This window comes from Miscanthus floridulus, chromosome 10 (assembly GCF_019320115.1).
Source record: "Miscanthus floridulus cultivar M001 chromosome 10, ASM1932011v1, whole genome shotgun sequence".
Lineage (NCBI taxonomy): Eukaryota > Viridiplantae > Streptophyta > Magnoliopsida > Poales > Poaceae > Miscanthus > Miscanthus floridulus.
Window position 1 is genome coordinate 14741507 of NC_089589.1, and position 18240 is coordinate 14759746.

The following is an 18240-nucleotide window of genomic DNA, read 5'->3' on the forward strand; positions in this document are numbered from 1 at the left end:
GGCCATAGGATCAAACAGGGTCTCACACTATTTCTACAACAACTTAAATCGATAACTTGTGACACACTTGGTGAACTTTTTAATATAGCAAATTCAAAGGAAGAACCAAGAAATCCTTCCAGCACACAACACAATCACAATGCAGCTTTATAGTTACATTTTCCAACAGACGAACTGCATAGGTTTCTTGTTGTCAAGCACATTATTTGATCATGCAGTGCACGTGTGATAAGATCTTCTAGGCTTCTAACCTGCTAGCCGGGTCATGACATTCTTGAGCTTGTGCGAGCAACGACGTATGTGGTACTGTTGATGCCCCTGTTAGCAGGTGTACCATTTCAAGAGCTTGCATTCTAAGCTCTGTTGGATAATCCTTCACACATCCAATTCTGGGGCCAGCTCCAGTGCTCCATTTTAGGGATAACTTGAGGCCAAGCTGATAAGATTCAGTCTCACTCTTGGATTTAATCCTCTCAAGAATTGGCTTCTGAGGGACATCGGTGCCTTTGGGGATGTGTAGACCACCTGACAAGGTTCTACGGTATGTTAGCTTTGCTTGTTCTGTTGGAGCATCCTTGCCTTCACCACCTTCCTTTGTGTCTGTAGAGAGAATCACTTGCGAAGGATTGGTATCAACAACAACGTTTTGTGCTTCATTAGGCATTGTGCCATCATGGTAGTCTTCTTTGGTGAATGGCCGCATCTGAATAACCAAAATAAGCTCCATATATATAATAAAACCATCTAGGCGGACATGTATAGGTAAGTCAAAGTTATGGTGGCATTGATGTACCTCAATTTCTTTGAGATTAACTCCATTTTCGTCTAGAAATTTCATGAAATTATTGAGATCCTCTGTGCTTGGTTTGTAGTGACCACTATATGCCCAGATGGACTGATCAAGATAAGATAGTAAAAAAAATCAGAATTGGACATGTAAATAAACACAAAATCAAGGAAAAATATGGAATATGAAAAAAAATATTATCATTTTCTCATGGCTAAAAAGGAAATAGGGAAACAAAGTCGATGTTCTATTGTCCATTAACTTGATAAGTAGCAAATCGAAAAGTATAGTAAGAAATATACAACATACCTTTATGCTATTCTAACTCCAGAAATCACATCATATATTTTTCAAATATCCACTAATCCTAGGTAAATATTGCATGTAATCTAGAAAATGTATACAATAGACATGAAACCAAGGAATAGCTAGGAAAGAAATACTAGGATGGGAGGGAGGGTGGATAGCACTATGTTACATAAGAATATGATACCAATAAAGTTTCTTGAACCAATAATTAATTATATCACAATAAAGCACAAGTTTTCATAGGGCATTATTGCACAACAATACTACCTTGATTACTCCAGCTTTTACAGTAAATTTCCCAGCCGCTATGGTGGCACCTCCTGTTAAAAAGCTAGAGTGCTGAAATACACCTTTCTCCTTCTAGATGAATAAATCAGGTTATAGAGATAGGTAGTGGTCCAAATCATAAGCTAAAACAAATATGATAAAAGACTGTTTCTTAGCAATGCGCACATGGAAATCCTTGTAAAAGTAGACAAGCTACCTTGCCAGCATAAAGTCTTCTTGCTGTGCTCATGACAAAAATCCAATAAGCCTCTTTAGGACCTTGGTTTGTATCAAGTGGTTCTCCAGATTGCTTGTGGATAATTTTTCCCTCGGTAATAATGTATTCATAGAGCTCACGTTCTTCCTACAAAACATTTACAAAATATATGAGCATACAACCACTTGCTAATAGGTTTACTAGAAACAAAATGAAGACATGGAAACTTACAACCACTTGGGTGGCGGTGATGCTTATTTGTGTGTTCCGTGGATTTGTTCTCGGCGGCATACGTGAAGAAATTGTCACTTTAGGGGGGGTTAATTTTGGATACGCACGGCCACCCGGTTTTGCGTGGTTACATTTGGGGAAGCCTTGTTTATATATTTTTTGTCTAATAAAATCCTTTGACTTTGAGCGAGAGAAGAAATGGAAGAGATTCAGTTTTCCTGGCATGGCAAATTTCTGACGTATATTCAGAGTCCATTGTTTGCCTATGGATGTGGTTTAGTGAATTTTCATACAGCGCTCGGTTGTTAAATGGTACTAATCACCAATTTCCACTGCCTTTGCTAGTTGTGGCAATGTTAATACTCCCCCCATTGCAATTATAGTTCACTTTTACTTTGTCCTAAACCAGGCTTCGTAAACTTTGACCAAGTTTATAGAAAAATACACCAACAGGTGGATATAGGATAAAAGATCACCTATGAAATATGTTTTGATATTGCATTTATTTAAACCTCTAGTTTTACTATATTTTTTCTAAAAACATTGTCGAAGTTAGAGAAGTTTGACTTTATGTACCAAGTTATGCTTGCACAGTTCAAATATACCTATCAAAATTTAAAAATGGCTAGTCTTTTACATCTGTTGCTGCTAGTTTGCCAGTTGCCACAATTCGTTTGTATTGGTCTGTTAATTTCAGAAATTAAAAACTCCAACATTTTCAGAGACAACTGATGCTTCCCAACCTCGGCATGCTTTGATTTTTTATGTTATAGTTTTTATTTATACCATAATAACTGCTAATACGTCCATTGATATTGCAGAAGTTCCAGTTGTCTCGGAAACATCAGTTGCCGAAGATGACCAAGAGCTTGAGAAAGTAAAGATCCTCAAATCCAAGATCAAAGCTAATATTGCGGATTTGCCCAAGGTACTTGAGCAAATAAATGAAACTGTTGCTCGGTGTGAGAGGTTTTGTTAGTATCCATCCTGTGTTTCGAAAGAACTGTAGAGTTTGACACATCTTGCATGAGACTGGCTGATTCAGCATTATGTGTTTAGGTGTATTGGATCAGAAAACATTGTATCTAAGTGTTGTAGTTTCGGCGCTGACCATTTTGTTGCGTGAAATATCGTAGCATTGCTATGTTGAGGAAGCTAATTGTAAGTTAAACCTGGAAGAGAGAGATCTATGGAGCAGAAGTATTTAGGAGGTCTTGCATTTTCTGCATTAAAGATTGAATTTCTGGTAGAGTGATAGGACACCAGGTTGCTCACGGATGCGTGTTTGTTCATGGCGTACTGCATGTGAAGTAATTATCTAAAGAAGATTGTGTGCTTGTTGATGGCTAGTTGACATCCTGACTTTTTAACTGAATTCAGGTGCAGAAAAAGTGTATATTTGTAATCCATAGTAACTCATTTCATCATGCAGACAGCAAGAACCTTTTCTCCCCTAGCTTCACCCAATCACCCTTGACCCTTGACGTGTGTGCTTTTTGTCCTGAAACGATATTCTCTTTAGAGCTGTACGTCAAAATACAGAGCACGAAGAAAACAGAATTCCGAGGGGAAGAGAAAACTTCTAGCGAGGCCCATCTTTGGAAGGAAAAGAAATGATTCCTAGGCCCGTCTGCAATGATGGGCTCAGCACAAAGGCTCTCACTCTGACCCCTGAAGAATTCTCAATGGTCAATGCAAAACAGGCAAAATACATCATGTTATGCTAAGGCTGCTATACTGGTGTGCTGACTTGAGAGTATACACCTTGTTCTTGATGAATGCATAGCGGCTTTATCTGATGGCCAGCAGACTACTGCTGAGCTCTGAGGACTGACACATGTAATGCTGTGTACATTATTCCATTTACAAAGGATACAATATAAAGCAAGTTCCTTAACCACGGTAATGAAGCATACTATCACATCTGCTTCAAAGCTATCATATCTGAAATGTGACAGATTCTGCCCATAGCCTATTTCAGTTGGAGAACATTGCACTGTGCTTCTCTGAATGGAACCACAGGACAGCGGAGAAGCAGCATGGACAAACCAGGCATGTGATCTTTGCAGTGCTGAAAAATGATATTCCAGAATAGCAGTAACTGGCCAGCTGAAAAGCATGGTTTCGTGCTATTTGCGTGGCATAATAAGCTACTCTAAGTTCCTAACTTGGCTGGGGCAGGGAGGCCTGAATTGACGCAAGCGGTGATGTTGGCGATGTGACTTTAGTGGGGGACAAAGGAGGCAGTTTCCTTGACGCCGACGGAGTTGATGCCCTTGGCGACAGATCCACCATCTCCAGTGCCTGCATCCGGAGCTCCATTGGGTAGTCCTTGACACATCCAATTCTCGGACCAGCCCCAGTGCTCCATTTAAGGGACAGCCTGTGCCCGAGCTGATAGGACTTGGACTCGCTCTTGGATTTCATCCTCTCGAGAATCGCCTTCTGGGGGACTTCGGTGGCTCTAGGGCTCTGCAGACCACCCGATAAGGTCCTTTGGTAGGTTGGCCTGGCTTGTTCTTCAGAAGCGTTGTCTCCTTCATTGCCTTCTGTGGTGTTTGGAGGGGGAACCACTTGTGGAAGATCTGGTTCCATGATAGCTGAAGTAAACTTCTGTGAGTCATTAGGCACTGGATCTTCGTTGTAGTCTTCTCTGGTGGATGAGCGCACCTGCGACCAAAAACAAAGCTCACTAAATGAAACCATCTACCATTTGGTGGCATGAGCATAATTTCAACTGTTAATGTTTAAGATAGTGTACCTCAACTTCTTTGAGGTCAACTCCATTCTCTTCAAGTAAGTTCATGATATTGTGGAGGTTCTCTGCACTAGGTTTGTAGTGACCGCTGTACGCCCAGATGGACTTAATCCAGAACAAATAGAAAAATTAAACCAAATGCACCGATGAAAACGTACACTAAAATGACGAAATCAAAGTAACAAAATGATATTATTATATGCTGCATAGCTCAAAAGTAGAAGGATGCGAAATAGTCATCTGAGTCCACATCAACTCGCACAGTGGTTGAATCAAGATAAGTAGATATCTGATGTGTACTGGACATTCAGAAACTATAGTTTCTGATATACTGCCAAAAGAATTGTGCCGAAAAAATTCTGTGCATGGATATTAATGTTCTGGTTTATATTTCATATTTGCCATTTAGAATGGATTGTCAAAAAATAGTTATTCATGGTAGCCCATGGAACAGCAAAGAATGGTTTGGAGGATCACACACAGTGAATGACACAAATAAAACATTTTGATCAAGAGCTTTTTACATGTATGGCCCTGAAAAAAATACATCTTCCCGGTGTGACCTTATTTTTTTTGAACTTGCCCTGATACGAAATTTTCTTTCTTCTATGGCCTTCTGTCAAGTCTGTTAGGGTACAATGTTAGTTTGCCCACTGATTGATAAGAGAAATGTCTAAATTGCCCTTCTGTGTTTCTGTCAATTCCGCGGCATCCGATCCAGACCCACACCGAGCGGGCAGAAACACCCGAGACCGAGGATGGGGGAGGGCTCCAACACCGCCGCAGCCGGCCAGGGCGCTGCCGCCACCGGCCAGGGGCCACCGCCGGGATCTCCTGCAGGGTGTGTTCAAGCTGCGCATCGAGCAGCAGGGGCAGCCGTCGCTGGTGCCGCCGGCGGAGGAGATGCCTAGCGGCCTCTACTACCTCTCTAACCTGGACCAGAACATCGCCGTCATAGTGCAGACCGTGTACTGCTTCAGGGCGGCAGACGGCGCCGGCGACGGAATCAGCACCTGCGACGTGCTGAGGGAGTCGCTGGCGAAGGTGCTCGTCCACTACTACCCGCTCGCTGGGCGGCTGGCGATCTCGATCAAGCGAGGGGAAGCTGGTCGTGGACAGCACGGGCGAAGGCGCCGTGTTCATGGAGGCCGAGGCGGACTGCGCCATGGAGGACATCGGCGACGTCACCGACCCCGACCCCGACCCCTCCGTGCTCGGCAGGCTCGCGTACAGCGTCCCCGGCGCCAGGAACATACTCGAGATGCCGCTGCTTGCAGCCCAGGTACGTACTATTTGCTGCTCATCTCTCCTGGATCGATGGACGGAGTTAATAACAATGGGCGATCGATCCATGGACATGCAAGGTGACCAAGTTCAAGTGTGGCCGCTTCGTGCTGGGGCTGGACATCAACCACTGCATGTTCGGCGGTGTCGGCGCCATGCAGTTCGTCAACTCGTGGGGCACGCGGCCTCCCACTGTCGCTCCCACCGGCCCTCGACCGCGCCATCCTCCACGCGCACGACCCGCCGCTCCGCAGGTCGACTTCCCGCACCACGAGTTTGCGCAGATCACTAACGACGGTGAGGACGACGACGGGGAGGACTCGGACTCCCAGCTCCTACACCGCTCGTTCTGGTTCACGCCGAGTTCCAGCGGCTCGTGGAGGAGGTGACCGCGGCCTGAAGGACGACAAGATGAAGAATCCGCATGCTTGTATACGCCAGTGCTGCGTGTCATTTGTGTTTCTTTTTTTTTTTGAAAACTTGTTTGTGTTGCCAGTGGCAGGGCTATGTTCTAGTGAACTCGTCCTTGTTAAATGATTAATGAAATTTTAATGAACGCACAATAGTGGAGTCTGGCAATAGCCCGATTCAAGCTTGTTGTATGTGAGACCAATGTATGTTTGAAATTGCACTTTTAATTTGTGTGACTTTAATTATGTCATATGTGAGACTGAAACTATGGTTAATTGCAATGCATTTGTGTAATTTTTTATGCATTTGATAAGCTCATTTTATTGCAATATATTTGTGTACTTGATTATGTGTGTTATTATGTATTGTTATGTGTGAATTTATTTGCGTAACATTACTCCAAATGTACAAGAGACAAACAAAACTCTGCATTTTATTTATTTTTTGCCAGGGGTAAAATGGTCATTTTACCCTTGACTTAACACCGTCAAGTGCTCAAAACGGACGGAAGGCCATAGAAGGAAGGAAATTTCGTTTCGGGGCCATACAGGTAAGTTAAAAAAAAATAGGGCCACACAAGGAAGATGCATTTTTTCTAGGGCCATACAGGTAAAAGGCTCTTTGATCAAAGGTAAGAATAGCACAAGCAGGAATACCATGAAAGTAAAATACCGCGATATAAAACAAACATTCCAATAGGCAGTGGTTGCTAAAAAGAATACCTTGATCACTCCATTTTCTGCAGTAAATCTCCCAGCAGCTATAGTTGCACCTCCTGCCAAAAAGCTGGAGTGCTGGAATACGCCTCTCTGCTTCTGATGAATATATAGAAATAGGTTTAGCAGAAGTAAAGTAGCGAAATGCAACAAAGATATAATATTGTTTCAGCAGAGTGCGAAACTGCAAGTCATTGTACGACAGTAAAAGTAGACAAATTACCTTGCCAGCATAAAGTTTTTTTGCTGTACTCATAACAAATATCCATTTAGTCCCGTTAGGAACCCTTGTATCAAGTGGTTCTCCAGACTGTTTATGGATAACTTTTCCCTCGTTAATGATGTATTCATAGTGCTCACGCTCTTGCTGCAAAACAATGGACAAATGTAGTTTTATTAGTCATCCAAAGAGTCTGTTAAAACTTAAAACAAACCCCTTTTCCTGTTGTTAACTATGTTTAACGTTGCAAAAAGCAACTGTAGTTTTATTAGTCATCCAGATTCATGAACAAATGAAATATAATGTGAATAATAGCAGGCCAGGGTGTGAATGGATTCCATTCATATTTCAGATGTAACAATAATTCAGACTTGAGGCTACATCAAATGCAGTTCATATATAAAACAATTTTATGTAGTAACTAGAAGATGAAAGATACATGTTTTATTTGATAAAAAAATTAAAGGCAAACTTGGAGAAAAGTTTTTTTTGAAAAGATAGTGATAAAATCAACAAAAGGTTCGTTCAAAAAATAAAATCAACAAAGGAAAGTTTTATGACACCGACATGAGATTTTGTGGATGAAGTGAGTCAAGCCATCTTACTGCTCTTCACAGAAAATTTTCAGCAAGGATATATGTCACTGGCTCTAAATAAAGGCAGGTAGCCGTTGGTGGAACATATCTTACCGGACCAAGATACATAATGCATTGCTTCTTGAGCAAAGCTCTTGGACATTCAGGAAGGTCTAGATCCTTTCCCTCTCCAACATCAAGCCTACATATGCACAAATACTAACTTAAATGGTTGTGCCCTCAAACTGATAACTGAAATTCCAGGTATGAACAGACATTCCTATGGTAACTGAAATCTCTGGAATGAGTAGACATTTGAATATGTACATCTCTTTTCCATCAGTTGTGCCGTTTGCGCTACTTTGTTCAAACAACAGAATTTGCCAATGTGATTATGGCTCCTGGAAGTTGCAGTGAGGTTCTTACCAATAGAAGAATGGCTGGCCAGCTTGGCTTTTGCACCATTCATCATAGTAGAAGTGCAGGTTGTGCCCATATCTATGCCGCGGGTCGATCTACACAGAACAAATGAATACAGCTATAAAGGTTCCATTGCATCCTAGTGTTGCAAACAACTGACTACCACTGTATCAAGAAACGGACATACAGTAACTTTTATGAGCTGAACAGGTGGACATTTTTATGATCCACACATGGCTAAAGCAATAATGTCCAAGTCAAGTGATAATGTAAAGCAGCCTCTTTTCACACACATATAGGAACAGCACCCAAAAAAAAAAATCCAAAGCAATACTACTAAACTAAAAGGCAGTACTAGTGGATTATTAGTACGGTTATGTACTCACAGCTTCGATCCAGTGCTGGAAAGCCAGCTTGAGGGCCTTGCCGTCTCTGGATAAACCCTGACCCACCTGTTGCAATGCAAGCCAGTGACATGAGCAACAGAGGACTGAAGAAGTCTGAAGCAAATTGGTTTCTGGTGAACACGAGGGACTTTTTCTCTGGTAGTGGTAGCAGTTGGGAGTTGGGACCTTGGACGCGTTGAGGCTGACGCGGTTCCAGCGCGAGGCGGCGGTCTCCGGCTTGGGCTCGTCGAAGAAGGAGACGGTGCTGTGCTCCAGGCGCGCGTAGTCCAGCGCCTGCCACCTTCATTCATCATCCCAACCACAAATCCTATCAGTCTCAATCAAAACTCCACCTCAGGGGGGGAAGCGGATTTGTAACTGTAACCGATTTCCGACACCCGTAACGTAAATAAACATCAAGAAGAGCCAAATTCAGGCATTTTTTTTCCTGGGACACCAAAATCTCCACGAACCAAAGGAGGGCCCTTTCGATGATGGAACGGAACAACACATGATCCAGCAAGAACCAGGGAACAGCCAATCCCCAAGAAGACCAAAGGGGGGCGCATGCCGCCGCTCCGGACAGAGGGGAGGAAACCACACCAGAGGCATGGGCCATGGAGAAGAAGAGGAAAAGGATCCGAAGAAGATACCATACCAGAGCTCCTCGACGACGACAGCGGAGTCGGCGAGCTTCCGCCGGGTCCGGTAGCTGCGGTACACCTTCTGCAGCTTGGTGGCCGCGCCATTCTCGCCGGCCCCCTCCACCGGCGAGGGAGGAGGCTCCAGCTTATCCGGCCCCGCCGCCTCCACCTCCATTCCTCTGAGATTGGGGAGCGAAGGGTCTGACGCGCTAAACTTGGACCGAGCCGGCAATTAGTTCGTCCGCGGAGGCGAGGGCGAGAATGGCTCTGCGCCCGGCACTCGTGCAGTGTGTCAAGGACGAGGAGGGGCAGGTGGGAGTTTAATCTGTGGATTAACACGCGAGCCGAGGCCCGAGGGAATAATTAAAGGCGATTAATCTAGAACGGGGAGCAGGGCGGGGATCGGGGTATCGCATTCGCGGGAGGAACGGGAACCGGCCCGCGGATACGACCGCCCTTAGCTTCCGTATTTTTTCATCCGCAAACAGTATTTTTCTCTCGTCGCAAAATAGTCCACGGTACTTTTAACCCGGGTTTAGCTGTTCGTTTCGGCTGAAATGATCGTGGAATATTTGATGTTATAGAAAAATAGTGACGTAGTAATCCACGATCGACCGAGTGAACAGGGCAGCCGAGCAATCAGGGCAGCCGAGCGAACAGGGCAGACGACGACGAGTCGTTCGCGCCACATACCGGTTCTTGGCTCTTGTCCCGTGGCGGGGGTGGCGCCATAACTGCGCGTGGCTGGCCCACTTGTCATCATGGCGTGGCTGGCCCACTTGTCATAAAGTAAATAGCGCATGAGCAAAGGCGTGGGTGGTGCAATTCCTAACGAGTTTTTTTACAAGTCCTAACAGGGGGTTTAATGCTACGGAAGGCCTAGCGTCTGGATGTCCGGACGGGATATCGCGTTAGGACGCGGCTCTCACACCTGTGTCCCGCATCCCGCCCAACACGGGAAATCCGTGTTTGCATCCCGTCCAACACCCCGCGTCCACATCGATCCCGCCCAGCGCCAGCGCCCGCGTCCGTCACAGGGCCCTTGCCCCCGCGCCTACCCCATGCCCGCACGGGAGAAATCCACGTGGGTTGACCCACGGCTGCGCCCCAGCAGCAGCGACAGGCTGTTGTCCACCAGCCATCGACGCCGTGCAACACCCCGGTCTACTTTTAAAATATCCAGATGAAATACTTGCAACATACGTCTGAAATAGATGAAACACTTAAAATATGCGTGTATAGGTATAGCAACCTATGCAACATCCAGGTCTACGTTTGCAGCATCTAGGTAAAACATTTACAACATAAGTATGAAACATATGAAACACTTGAAATATACACTTGAAACATGTGGGTAGAGCCATGACAACATATGCAACATCCAAATGGAGCACTTGAAACATACGTCTGAAACACTTGAAACATAGCCTTGCAACATGCGTCATTGTCATTGCAACATATGCAACATCGCAGATCTACTTTTGTAACATCTAGATGAAACACTTGAAACATAAGTCTGAAAACTGTTGAAACACATAAAACACAGCGCCGCCGACGACCATGGCCGACCTGGTGTGGAACTGCGGTAGCCAGCAAGCTCAAGTCTAAGGGACGTCGAGAGCGGCCCAGCGTATACCTAGGCGTAGGCGCAGGCCTCCCCTTCCTGCCGTGGTATCTTCGGCCGGGCGCAGAGCTCGCCATGGCCGCGACGGCGCGAGGTGGATGGGGGCGCGGCGCGGGCGCAGAGGAGCGCAGATGGGGGCTGGGTGCGGCGCACCCACGCTGGAGAACGCGAGCTAGAGAAGGCCGCCAGGCTGGAGAAGGCGCATGGTGGATGGGGACGGCGGTCGCATGTGTGCGGCGGTGGAGAAAGGAAAATGTCGCTGTCTTTTTTTTTAAGAAACTATGAAACACTTAAGATGAAGTGGAGCAGGCCTATTGGTCCGGATGGCTGCGTAGGCCCGCGAACAGGGGAGTCTGGATGGATATGACTGGATGGACATCCTCACTAGAGAATTTCCATTCATGCTACAGTATGTTACTTATTTTAGGTGCTCTCATTTTCCTGGATTTATTCTAGGATTTTACGAAGCGAGGCGTCTATGGTGACTTCGTGAATCTCGATATCAACCGGCTCAGTTCTTTGGAGGTTCTCATAGGGGTAGGGTTTATGTACGTGTATTTATAGGGGTGAGTGTACGTGTATGTTGTTGACGCCTATGTTGTACTGTGTAGCGTCAGGAGTACTCTTAGGTTGGTGGAGCTCCCATGGACTTCGGGTTATAATATAGTAATAAACTATTTTATTTCTCCTCTCGAAACAAATTAGGAGCATATGAAACCACTATCTTTTATTTCACAAGTTGCGGCTCCTTTGGATATTAATGGCTCCGTTCGCTTCGCTGAAAAAACAAGCCGAAACATGGTTCCGGTTGATTTATTGTGAGAGAAAAATATTGTTCCGACTGAAAAAATAAGCTGAAAAGTACGGATTATAAGTCAAGCGAACAGAGTCATTATAGTAAAGAGTTAAAATTGTTGTTTGAAGCCGTGTTAAATAGGATCTTAATGTAAAGCAGAAGTGAGCAATGAGTGATGGATGAAACCACATGACTTATCGTATAGCACAAGTGAGCAATAGTTATGTACCTTTTTAAGTTTATTGATCATGTTATCTTCACGACAATTAGCTGTATATATATGACTCATCCATATTCGTAAACAGAGTGCAAGGTGTTTCATCTTCAGGCCTGCTCTAATTAAGCCTGATGTCCTAATGTCTTATTTGGATCCTACGATCTAAAACTTAGCCGCTAAAGTTTTAGGTCATGTTGGGCTGGCCGGAAAAAAAGTTGATGCTGATGCTAATACTGATTTGTTATAAGAGGAAAACACTGTTATTTTGCTGAAACGGTATAGCTGATAAGTTTGACTATGTTTCTGATTATAAAACGTTTTAGCTTAGATATATTATTTTAACTATGTTTCTAAATACAGTGTATATCTAAGTATGTAAGTCAAAATATTTTATAATTTGAAACTATAGAGTAATGAGCCACCAGTTATTTGTATTCGTGTCGGGGCTGGGAAGACTGACCGAGTCAGGGTCAAGGAGAGCAGCACGCGCGCTGGCCTGCCTTGTGCGGCTCGCTCTCTCCTTACTGGTGGCCCGGGTGAGGCCTCGCCGGAGCGTGTTTGACCGGCGCCCGGCCGGCGACCGACAGGACGTGCGTGGTGCGCCGTGCCGGGGTCATGCATGCCCACCCACGCGGGGCAGCGGTCGCTCTCCGCGCCGGATCTGGACGGGACGGGACGAGGCTCTCTGGTCGCCGTCGCCGTCGCCGTCGTGGATTCGTGGCCGCACAGGTACGTGCACGCACGACATCATATTGACATGCGCCCAGCTACGCTGGCTCTTAGCTACTAGTGTGAACTGAATCAGCGTCCTCCATTGCATCGGTCGGTCTGCATGTTGCTATTGCACGAATCATGTGGGCCCGTCAGCACCTCTCGTCCAGAAGTATACTACCGTGTACAGTACGTATGCTAGGCTAGCTAGCCGGTAGGCACGGAGCGGATGCGCTGTCCGCGCCGGCCAAACAAATACTCCTCGGTAGAAGAAGTCGTTTTAGACCGCGATAAGGTCTTCCAAACATAATTTTCACTTCTTGTTTCTATAAGGATATTTATTAAAAAAATAATATATGTATATTTTTATAAAAATATTTTTTAAGACAAATTTATTCATATAGTTTTCACATTTTTAAACTCAATACCTTAAAAGTTATTTATAGTTTATATTCCAAATGTTTGACTCAAACCTTGTCCAAAATAACTTTCTTTATCCACATTGAGGGACTATTTACTGTTTTCTTCAAAATCAAACATTACTATTTTTGACCATTTATTTTTTTAAAAATATTATAGTTTTATAGCATTTGAATTATAGATATGAAATATGTCTTAGGGTGAATCCAAAAATATAAATATTATGTTAGGAACTTATCTAATATTTTTTAAACTGATGTTCAAAGAAAACGGAGAGAATACATCTTCCGTCTCAACATAAATACACTCTAAGGATTTTTTTGGGGAAAAAATCATGTTATATGAAAACTACATACTTTACTCTTATCAAAAGCTATCTCAACATGTAATGAATGCACTTTAGAAATAGATAAAGACCCTATTCGCTTGAACTTATCAGCCGTACCATTTCAACGAAATAACAATATTTTTCTCTCACAATAAATCAATATGAGCATCAGCCGTTTTCCAGCCAGTCGAACAGGGCCAAAATAAAAAATATCTGCTACAACTAGGTGGACCATACTTAGAAGTGCACTTTTGTTTAGAATAAATTTCAAATGCTAGAAATATGTTTATTTTAATCTTACGGCAGAGGAAGTACGTAGTTAGCACCGGCCGGTAGATAAAAAATTTCTAAGATATCACATAGACATACATGTAGAAATTATATTCTAATGTATAGTTTTTTAAAAATAAGTTTTTCTTTAATCACAATTCACGTGTCTTCTCTCTTCGTTATCCACCTATTACATCTGTTCATATCTTGGTTTGCCTTTAGATACAGAGGGTGTTTCCTTGAGCCAAAAACAGCAGCTGCGAGGAACAGCTTGCTGAGGAACAGTGTAATAGTTGCTTGTCTACGAGACTATTTTTTTTATCTTTCTTTTTTTATTCCAATATTATGTTAGCATTTCCCTTAGTTAACATCTTTGTGATGACTATAAAAGTCATCCTAGCTTTAGCTTTTGGGTTGGCATAGATAAGCCCTGAAATTAAACGAGCCATAAACACCGCACCAACTAGATGTACGGGGAAATGATTTACCAAGCCCTCCTCCTCTCCTACCCACCAACCAGCAGGAGACCATGTGTAACGTTTCAGAGTGACGTCCACCGGTTCACGGACTGAAATATCGACGGGACGTGGGACACTACTATTCGATGCAGGCCGTCGTTTTCGGTGCAAAAACTCTCTCAACGTAACCGCAACTTCTTTAAATGCTAAACTGGAACTATTGTCTGTGCAGTGGGTACGTACTTCGTCCTGGAGCTTGTTTAGTTCGGCCGGAATCGGTATTTGCATAGTGTTTGATGTGACAGTAAATATGGTAGCAATTTCGTTTGTATTTGTAAATTATTATTTAAATATTGACTAATTAGGCTCAAAAGATTCGTCTCGTAAAGTTCAACCAAACTGTGCAATTAGTTTTTGATTTCATCTATATTTAGTACTCTATACATGTACCACAAGTTTAACATGATTGGAAATCTTCTTTTTGCATAGTATCAAAGTTGGGAGTTTGAGGAACTAAACATGGTCCTGGAAATTTGAGATGTAGGGCGCACGAATTTGCCTGATAATTGACTCTTTTCTACTACCGTGATGGTCCCACACCACACAAATACAGACTTGCCAGGTCCTAACAAAGCAAGAAATGTAAGGTTAAACATGATAGCTATGTAGCTTAACTACTGCCATGACAAGGCATCGTCCAGAATTTGTGATTTTTGTATGGATTTATCTACCTTAACTTCTTTTGACCAAGTACCTAGGTAGATGCACACCCTATTTCTTTTAAAGGACGACGGTAAAAACTTTACCGTAATTTTTATTAAAAGAAATATATAAACAATTGGATCGAAAAACCACCGACTAGGATACAAAGACCAATAGCTCAAGCACAAAGGCCGACTACTAAAACTTTACACAACTTCTAGTGCATGAGGCAACAACTCAGTCGAAAAGACCAAACTACCCGCTTCATTCACTCTAACACTAACTCTACTAACAACTTGAACAACACACTTAGCACAACTGGAGATAGACTATGGACCTTAAGTAACTAAGGTCCTGTTTGGATCAAGCAGATAGTAGTTGGCTGCTAATAATTAGTTTCTTGGATCCAAATAGGTCTAGTTAATAGTTTAGCTAATTGTTAGCTTAATACTCAACTAACAACTATTTCACTAGTTGAACTGAAGTACCAAATAGTAGCTAATAATAGTTGTGACCCATTAGCTAGCAAATTATTAGTAGCTAATTGATCCAAACAAGCCCTAAAGCTAAAAGAAAATGGAAGGCCGGCTGATTTTGTTAATTTGTTCCCGAGGTACAGTACATGTAACAAGTCTTTTTAAGAGTTTTTTCATGTCCACTCCCATCAAAAATGGTTGGAAAATGCTAAGTAAAGAGCGCACGCGCTCCACTCGTTCTGCACGCACACCCACCCATACGGCCTCCGCGCACCCTCCCGCATGGCCTCCACTAGACGCGCACGCTCCACTCGTTCCTCCCCACCGCACGCCCCCACCTCTCTCTCTCTCTCTCTCTCTTTCTCCGATGAGCACCTCATCGGTGTGCGAGCTAGGGTTTCGCCGACAAAACCCTAGCTCACCGCAGCAGGGTGGCGGCGGGGTGAGGGCGCTGTAGTTGGGGAAGAGAGAGCTGCTGAGTTTTTTTTGCGACTCAAATCTATGCTACAGAGGTATGCGCACTGGAAGTTAAAATCCTGCGCGCGCATGCTGTCGGTACAGAAAGTGACCAACTAGTAAATATTTATAGTTTTGCTATACGTTGTGATCGGAGGTGGCCTAGCACTCAATGACATGGGATTTATACTGGTTCAGGCAACGTGCCCTACGTCCAGTGTGGGTCGGTTGGTGACTTTATTCCCGAGCCCAGGTGCTCGAAGTCTGTAGTGGGGTTACAAACAAGAGAGAGAGAGATGGGGTGTCCGGTCGGTCCGGTCGGAAGGGCCGAGATCGACAGGAGCTATACTATGAACGAAGTGTCCAACCCTAAACTTGAACTTGAAGAGGTCGACTTGGGTGAACTGCCCGTGTTTGGAGGGAACGCATCCCCTTTAATAGAAGAAGGAGATGGCTTTACAAGTGAGAGGGAGAGTGAGTATGGACGTTTCTGAGCCTTGTTGCCCACGCCGATGGGGATGGGATAAAGGTGGGCGCCCGCAATACTGTTGATGTCACTGTAGAATGTCAGGTACATGTGGGAGGTTGAGCTGCTTTCTTTAGGATTGGAGGACGTCGGTACCTGCAAAAATGCTGTCTTGCCGACTGGAGGTATGGCTTTACCACACTCACCTGGTATGGTGAATTCCGACGCCCACAATACCGTTGATGCCCAGAGGCACATGGGGGTCTCATCGTACGGGTGTTTTTTGACCGGCGCCTACAATACTGTTCATGGCAGGACGGTTGTAAAGTACTGTGCCACAGGGTATGGTCCCTGGTGCCATGGTTTGACTTGCGAGCCTCGTTTTGCCTTCCTTTGTACGGCTTCTGGTTCCATACGAGCGGGCGTCCTCGGTCGGATGGCCCTAGTCGGCTCTGGCGCGCTAGTCGGAGAATAGCGATGGACAGGGTTATCTATGAACCCCGATCGGAGGCACGGGGTCGGAGTCAGAGGCAGTCCTCGGGTCAGGTTTTCCAAGTGGAGACCGTACGAAGGCGGCTGGGGCCTAACGCTAGCGCTCTGGTCGGAGATGCCATTCAGAGTTGGCCTGAGCCTGAGCTAGTGCCCCGGTCAGAAAGATGGGTCGAAGGCGGCCAGGGCCTGAAGCGAGTGCTCCGGTCTGTTGAATTTAGACTCGGGGCCGGTCCAGAGGAAAAAGGCCATCCTCCTGGGCTGAGCCCTGGCGTGGAAGCCGGTCCCTGGGGGACCCTGGGTTTATGAACCTGATAGGAGCCCCCGAGCCCCCAGGTGATTTGGGCAGAATCGTCCGGGGGATTTTTGTCTTGCCGGCGGGTGCGCGCGAGCGCACCCGCGGGTGTAGCCCCCCGAGCCCCCGAGCAGTTCGTGCCGAACCGGCTGGGGGGGTTTCTGAGTTTGTCAACGGGGGATGTTTTTCTATTTTGTCGGCGGGTGCGTGTGAGCGCACCCGCGGGTGTAGCCCCCGAGCCCTAGGCGGTTCGGGCCAAACCGGCTGGGGGTGTTGTCTCAGCAGGCGTGTATGCACATTTTTTAACTAAGGCGTCGTTGTGCAGCCGAGGCGGTGAGGTGCGGGGGATAGGATAAAAAAGCAGAACTCACCAATCTTAGGTGTCGATGCGCGCCTTGGGATCGGGTGAGTTGGATTTTGTGAACGGACCATGGCGTCGGCGCGCGCCGTGGATGGGGACAGCTTAGTTCGGATGCGACAGAGCTCACTGATCTTTGGCGTTGATGCGCGCTGTGGGATCGGGAGAGGCGGAGCCGCGAACGGACCTATGCGTCGGTGCGCGCCATGGATCGAGAGAGTTAGATTAGCTAGTTCAGGAAGCCGTTACGTGAGTTTAGGAGTCACGGTCCTAGGAGCCGTAGCCGGATGTCGCCGATCCCGTCGACACGAGTTTGGGGTCACGGTCCTAGGGTTTCTTTGGAGCGCAGTGAAGCCGTCTGAAGCCGTTACGTGAGTTTAGGAGTCACGGTCCCTGGCATTAGTTTTTGAGCCCCCGAGCCCTATCGGGCCTTCATAGGGGTCGATGTGAGTTTATGTGCGTTTACCCCATCTTCGGTTCCTCACAACCAGAGGGGCTGAGTTTCGTCGCCTGTCCCGATCGCTCAGCTTCAAAGACTAGCTCGGTGAGTTGTTAATGAGTGTGATCGAGTGAAATCTGGGTCCGTCGTTCGTGATGGGGTCGGCATAGCCCTCTTGTGACATTCCACTACTCCTTTACCTATAACCCAACAGATGCCTAGGTCATTCCAGAGACCAACCTGGGTGGCCTTTCGGCCTCCCCTCGATGGAGATTCTGTGGGCTTAGCGAGAGGTTCAGGATCGAACGAGAAGGTTGAGATGACCCAGTCTGCCGGACTGGGCGAGGGCCGCACGAGGCTCATCTGCGGTTTTCTCTCCTAGCTTTGTTTCGGTTGCTCATATCGAATGAGGCAACCGCCGCTTCGTGATGCAATCACAGAACGTTCTGATGCATTTCGCTGCATGTGCGATGCTTAGTTCCCAAGCCCCCGGGCGGTTCATACCCTAAC

General features: G+C 45.5%; 2 protein-coding genes and 1 pseudogene across 2 annotated transcripts; 1 reads left to right on the plus strand and 2 right to left on the minus strand.

The window, feature by feature from the left end:
* Positions 1-238: 238 nt before the first annotated feature.
* On the minus strand, positions 239-1702 carry LOC136486286 (IQ domain-containing protein IQM3-like). Its single transcript, XM_066483158.1, has 4 exons — positions 1581-1702; positions 1364-1456; positions 794-895; positions 239-703 (listed from the first exon to the last, which is right to left on the minus strand). The coding sequence occupies exons 1-4, from the start codon at positions 1611-1613 to the stop codon at positions 239-241; spliced, it is 693 nt and encodes a 230-aa protein (XP_066339255.1). The 5' UTR covers positions 1614-1702.
* Positions 1703-3601: 1899 nt separating this feature from the next.
* On the minus strand, positions 3602-9684 carry LOC136486283 (IQ domain-containing protein IQM3-like). Its single transcript, XM_066483157.1, has 9 exons — positions 9240-9684; positions 8768-8882; positions 8582-8647; positions 8202-8290; positions 7890-7977; positions 7204-7347; positions 6987-7079; positions 4573-4674; positions 3602-4481 (listed from the first exon to the last, which is right to left on the minus strand). The coding sequence occupies exons 1-9, from the start codon at positions 9398-9400 to the stop codon at positions 3975-3977; spliced, it is 1365 nt and encodes a 454-aa protein (XP_066339254.1). The 5' UTR covers positions 9401-9684; the 3' UTR covers positions 3602-3974.
* On the plus strand, positions 4682-6971 carry LOC136486285 (methanol O-anthraniloyltransferase-like; annotated as a pseudogene).
* Positions 9685-18240: the final 8556 nt, after the last annotated feature.

Excerpts from the sequence above, each read along its gene's own strand:
- LOC136486286 (XM_066483158.1), bottom strand. The coding sequence starts at position 1,613 with ATGAGCACAGCAAGAAGACTTTATGCTGGCAAG. Across the intron at positions 1,457-1,580 it reads GAAGACTTTATGCTGGCAAG|AAGGAGAAAGGTGTATTTCA; the intron begins GTAGCTTGTCTA and ends TTATTCATCTAG. Across the intron at positions 704-793 it reads TTAATCTCAAAGAAATTGAG|ATGCGGCCATTCACCAAAGA; the intron begins GTACATCAATGC and ends TTGGTTATTCAG.
- LOC136486283 (XM_066483157.1), bottom strand. The coding sequence starts at position 9,400 with ATGGAGGTGGAGGCGGCGGGGCCGGATAAGCTGGAGCCTCCTCCCTCG. Across the intron at positions 8,648-8,767 it reads TCAGCCTCAACGCGTCCAAG|GTGGGTCAGGGTTTATCCAG; the intron begins GTCCCAACTCCC and ends GCATTGCAACAG. Across the intron at positions 7,348-7,889 it reads GCATTATGTATCTTGGTCCG|CAAGAGCGTGAGCACTATGA; the intron begins GTAAGATATGTT and ends ATTGTTTTGCAG.